The 6,172-nt window shown below is 37.8% G+C and overlaps 1 protein-coding gene across 1 annotated transcript in view; it reads left to right on the top strand.

Moving 5' to 3' along the window:
- Window positions 1-4,246, top strand: part of LOC125614530 (broad substrate specificity ATP-binding cassette transporter ABCG2-like) — a gene marked incomplete at its 3' end in the record, with an annotated part of 101,047 nt that extends 96,801 nt beyond the window's left edge. The window contains exon 9 of the mRNA XM_048797467.1: window positions 4,163-4,246. Within this exon, the coding sequence (XP_048653424.1) occupies window positions 4,163-4,246 (84 nt within the window). The remainder of the gene's footprint in view (window positions 1-4,162) is intronic.
- Window positions 4,247-6,172: the final 1,926 nt, after the last annotated feature.

Raw genomic sequence — 6,172 nt, 5'->3', positions numbered from 1 at the left:
AAGTGGGTGGTCTTATCCCCATTTTACTGTTGAGAACTGTGGAGCTTGGTCTTTGTCCCAAATGCTGATCCTGATCCAAATAATGAGATGATGTTTGTTTGTTGTTTGTTTTGTTTTTATTTTTGTACTGGGAATTGAACCCAAGAATTGAAAGACATGACAACCATCCTGGGGGAGAAACAGTGTTAATCTTGATCCCCACAGGTAGGGAAGGAGGAAAGGAAAAGACTAAGGAAAAGAAAAGGAAGACATGTCAGTTTTTAAAAAAGCCTCCTGTGTTTGAGCAGCAAGATGCATACCAAAAGCCTGAAGTGAACTCTGGATACAGGCAAATTGTTTTTGAATGAAAAATAACCATAAAAATTCTTTATTTAAAGTTATTTATTAAAGTGAACTTTCCTTTTTGTTGAAGTAGATGGTGTTTTCTTACAAAAAGATGACTATTACAGCTGTTTTCCAGAGTTAAGTCACTTTTTTACCTTCTTCAGGAAGAGATCTCTGATTTTTTTTTTACAACTGTTAGTGTCTGTGTCCTGTGTACATGCTATTTCTTAACAAAGCTCAGCAGAATCACAGGGTTTTGAGGCCATGAAAGATGTATACTGTGCAGCAAGAAGACTGTTGAAGAATCTGTCATCAACTGCAGTTTGAAAGAAGTGAAAAGCTGACCACCACAGCTTTTGGTCAAAAATTTCAGAGAAATACATGAGTGTAGTCGTTTCTTCAGATGTTTTCTGGAGAAATTGGACACTAATGTTATTTTAATTTGCATTTTTGACTATCATTACCTACTTTTTTTAGAATATTTGGACTATGTGAGAGTAGCCTCTGTGTGTGTGATTCATCTACCTCTGCTTTGGATGATCAGGTGATTAGTGATGATTGTTTGGGTAAGAAAATGAAGTCTCAGCTTCTTCTCTGGAACCAGGGCATTAGAACTTTCTTTGGACAGGAATATCCATCCTTCATTTGACATTGCTGTGAAGGCCAGTGGTTTAGGACTGTTCTTGGAATCAAGTGGTGTCTTAGCAATTCCTCTTACCTATGTAACTGAGGAACTGGGTTTGAATCCTGTGTAGAGCGTAAGCCACTTTGACTTTATAGCCTTAATGTGTTGTTTTGACAGCTAAACAAATTAGGAAAATGATGGGTTTTTTAAAAAAAAATTTGGATCTATTAATCCCACTTCAGGGTATTCACACAAAATATTTGAAGTCAATTAGTTGAAGAGGGATCTGTGCTCCCATGTTCATTGTAGCCCTGTGCACAACAGTCAATTTGGACATCAATCTAAGTGTCTGTCAGCTAACAAACAGATAAGGAAAATGGGTGAATGCCCCAGGGAATGCTGTTCAGCCACAGGAAAAGGAATTTTACCATTTGTGACACCATAGACAAAATTGAGAACGTTATGCTAAGTAAAAGATCCAGACTGAGAAAGACAAAAGCCACATGTTCTTGCTTATATGTAAATTCTGACACTTTTAGTCTTTTAAAGACAGAGTAGAATGGTGTATGCCAGAATGGTGTATGTGAAGGTCAAAGGTACAAATCTCAGGAAGGCAGGAAGAATAGGATCTTCTTTCTATTGAAATACATTGAACAGGGTGGTGAATGCAGTACATAATAGTGTAGAATTCAAAATTGCTGAGCATAAACTCCAAATGTTCTCACCATGAAAATGATAAAAATTAAAGTATATGAACTTTAAAAGCAATGGATCTACATAATAGACTCATTTTATTATTCTTTGACATTTTACTCTCTAGGGACATTTTTTTTTCTCAGTCCTTTTCATTTTTTGAGACAGAGTCTCATTAAGTTGATTTGGGCCTCCCTAAATAGCTGAGGTTGGCCTTGAACTTGTGATCCTCCTGATGCAGCCTCCTGAGTGCCTGAGAATACAGGTATAAGCTACCATACCCAACTAGCATTGAATTCTTGAAGGATAACTTCACTTTGTGCCCCACAAATGTTTGAGTATAGTTTGTCAATTTATAAAAAAAAATAAATCTGATGTGTATTTATACATGGCACCTGAATTGCCCCCTTAAAAAGCATTGAGTGCATTAAACATTTTTCATAATAAAAACCTGTTTATTATGAAGTAAATCATCTTCTGTCTTAGAAGGGATTTTACTGTCTCCTTTTTCAGAATTATGAATATTACTGTATTTTTAAATGTGAGAAAAAAAATTTAATTGAATTTTTCTTCTATTCCATTGTTTCCCCATGGACCTTTAGCTTGATATTAGGTTTACTAGGTACTAAAACTTATTTGGCTGTTTGTCTCTTCCATTCTTTTTAATTATTGATGAACTTTCATATTTAGAATAGCCTGCCCTCTTAGTTCTTTATTTCTTAGGTGTGATAAATATCTGTCTACAGAAGCCAGGCTGCACCATAATTTTCTGTTGATGAGAGGCTGTTGTGGAAAAGGATGGACTTAAGTGGGTGATTTGAGGTGATGTAGAGTGTTTATTTAAATTGAAAGTACACATTCACACCCACATCTGAATGAAGTAAAGTGTACTTACTGCTTGTAGGGAGGATAGCTGTTTTTATAACATGGATATATGCTGGGAAAGCATGATGATGTATAGGTTTCAAATAAACCTTCTCATGTGCATGAATAAAAAGTTTTCTATAAACTCTTTAAGGTAGTTGGAATTGTTCACTTGTGTTTACATTTGAAAAACTTTCTCTTGTTTTTAAGTAATTTAAATGATGTACATATATCCTTTCTTTACATGTTTATAGTAATATCAATTTATGTGTCTGATTAGGCAGGGAAGCCCATGTTTTAAGGATGTTGGCAAACTCCCATGGAATCCTTATTTCACTTGAAATATAAACTAGCCAAACACTTTTCTTGCTAACCCTCAATTATTTTACTGATATACATATTAATAGTCTTCACACTGGTGATCAAATTGATTTTTATTATGAATAAACATCAGTTTGATTTTTTTTTATCACTTTGGAAACCCCATAGGAAGGTGGTTGTTCCAAATCAAGGATGGTGTCCAGGCTTTCTGGTGGTCTTGTGTAGTTCTGGCATTTTCTTTCCACATGCCTTTACTCTTTTGTTACTTCACTTCAAAACCAAATTGAATTGAATACCTTAACCCTTTGGAGCTCAATTTAACTTAAAGTTTCTCTTCATACATTAGGAATGATACTCAGGATTTTTGTGAGTTAAATTCAAGGTGAAAGTATTTTATAACCTAAGTGTTAGCACAGGCTTGTCATAGCAATGCACCAGACTCGGGGACTTACAGGACAAAACTTTGTTTTGTTTCAGTTGTAGAGTCTGGGAGTTTGGGTTCAGAGCTCCCTTCCAGCAGTAGGCTCCTGGGAGGGTCCCGCTGTGCCTATAGATGGCGCCGTCACCCTGCATCTCTCATGGCATAGAGTTTCTGGGGTTTCTTGCTCTTACCAGGGCACTGGTCCCATCATGGGGGCTCCACTCTCATGACCTTGCCTAAACCTCATTACTTAAGTTACCAATCTCAAAAAAACAAGTGCCAAATGTTTTCTCTGACATAAGGTAACTGACTCATAGTGGGGTAGGGATGGGAGAATGGGAGGAATAGATGAACTCTAGATAGGGCAGAGGGATGGGAGGAGAAGGGAGGGGACATAGGGTTAGAAATGATAGTGAATGTGATGGACATCATTATCCAAAGTACATGTATGAAGATACGGATTGGTGTGAACATATTTTATATACAACCAGAGGTATGAAAAATCGTGGTCTATATGTGTAATATGAATTGTAATGCATTCTACTGTCATTTCTTTCAAAATAAATAAATAAGTAAATAAATAAATAAAATTTAAATATGTACCTCCCAGTACTATTGCATTGGAGGTTATTTCTTTATCATATGAATTTTAGTGAATACAAGTCAGTGCACAGCAGTCCACACAGAAATTTCAATATATACTATAGTGTGGAGTAACCAGGGCATCACTGAGGACACTCAGGGAGAGCCCTGATGGGATGATGCTTTCCTGTCTGTTTAAATGGAAAAGTTCCACTTTTAAAAAAAAAATGTCTTTGATTTTACATTAATTTTGGAAGGAGTTCTGAGGGACGAAACCAACCTAAGAGCTCTGATTTGACTGAGCTGCTTTTATTCCCATTTTCTCTTGACAGAGCACTGATGCTCTTCTTCCTGATGGTCTACCTGTGTCGCAGAAGAACATTGGCAGTGGATCTCTTCATGGTCCAGAAGAAGCGGTTTGTGTGAGTTGGACTCTGTTCAGGGAAGGGGCATTGCAGCCTGGTGGGCAAACTGGTCACATCCAGAATTGGGCCAAGGATTTCATAATGGGGATAACTGGCAAATTTATTTTCTTCTCATTTCTTTCCCATATCTTATGTTTAAAATTGTCATATTTAAATTGTGTCTATTTATCTTGTACAACACAAGCTTTTGAAGTATATATAGTTTACCAATATTATTTGAGAAAAGCAGTCTTCAATGGAGTGGAAAACCAAGAGCATATGAGGTCTGCTACTAAGGGAAAAAATATCAAGGTTTGGGTGTGGTCAGCAAGTCCCAATTTTGCAGAGAAAGTGAGGAATAAAAGGGTTGAGAATTGTCTTTGGTTTTGAGAAAGTAATAGGTCATAAAGCCCCTCTTAAGGAAAATTCAGGAGCTTTGGTAGATATTTAAGTGTTAAGTATCAAATTGGAGATGGGATATGAAGTTTACAAAGTATGTAGCCAAGCGCAGCCCTGAGTGGATCAAAGAATGGAGAGAGCCAGAGGGCAGCCTTACAGGAAAGAGCAGGATGGTTTTGTTCATTGTAGTTTTCAAAGATGGAGGAGATTTGCCCATGCCTACATGCCCAGGAGTGGGATCACCACAGAGGGAAAGAATTCATTTCTAGTGGTGAAAGAGTTTGGAATTTGGAAAGAGAGGCATTAGGAATAGCAAAGATTAAGGTTTGGTATCTGACAAGGGTATCTTGTTGAAAGGCATGATCATTTTCTTGCTTCAACATAAGAATAGATTTGAAAAAAGGTTTTGGGATCTTCATCTATGTTGGATAGAGATGACTTTTTTATTCTCTTACTGTTTGCTTAATATTATACTGATATTGGCACAATTAATATTCACAAGTACACAGGGAGCTACACCAGCTGTACTCATCCCTTCTTTTCTTTAAGGATCAAAGCTATGGATGGAGACTCTCTTTGTCATGAGTATAAAAAGTTCACCTTCATATTCACTGGTGGGAAGAAGAAAAGCTTCTTTTTTGGAGGGAAGGGGTACTGGGGATTGAATTGAAAGGCTTTTGATCACTGAGCCACCTCCCCATGCCTATTTTGTGTTTTATTTAGAGACAGAGTCTCACTGAGTTGCTTAGCACCTCTCTTTTGCTGAGGGTGGCTTTAAACTTCAATCCTCCTGTCTCAGCTTTGAGGGCCTCTGGGATTACAGGCATGCACCGAGTGCCAAGCCAAGCCAGAAAAGCCTCTTTTACCAAGCCTCTTTTACCACTGAGATTAGCCCTTTCCAGTGAGCTAGCCTCAGAGGAAAAGCAGAGGCTCTGAGGAGAGTGAGGAAATGCAGACTGTGTTCCTGGAGGGGTGATGTGGGGTCAGAGGGGATGAAAGCAGGAAGGGTGCTGTCATGAGAGAGGTTCACAGCATGGGGCTGATGTCCCAGAGAGGATGCACCTGAAATGGGGAAGGACATGGGGGGATGAGCACAGAGCTTGTGGGCAGCTGCAGGATTAGACCTGGTGGCAGCAGGAGTCTGAACAGCATCTTATCTGGGCTGTGCCTTTTTAAACTAACCTGGCCTGTGTGGTGTATGTTTTTATTCTATAGACATGAGTCCATCAGTGGGTATTACAGAGTGTCATCTTATTTCTTTGGAAGTCTTTTGCTTGATTTACTACTTGAGATGATATTGACAAGTTTTATATTTATTTATACACTATACTTCATGGCCGGTAAGTAATAAGACAAAGAGAATGTGTCTTTACTTTTGGATATGTGGAGAAGTTAACTTCTGTTTGCAAACATGTATTTTGTTCCCCAAATGGCAAAGCAATTTATAAGGGAGAAAGCATGTGTCTATTGGGTATTCTACAAATAGCTGATTAATGTGGACACTCTTTTGTAGACTTTTCCCAACTGAACTATTAAAAC

This window comes from Marmota marmota, unplaced genomic scaffold (assembly GCF_001458135.2).
Source record: "Marmota marmota marmota unplaced genomic scaffold, marMar, whole genome shotgun sequence".
NCBI lineage: Eukaryota > Metazoa > Chordata > Mammalia > Rodentia > Sciuridae > Marmota > Marmota marmota.
Note: the sequence above shows the minus strand (reverse complement) of the source record. Positions and strands in the feature narration are given on the sequence as shown.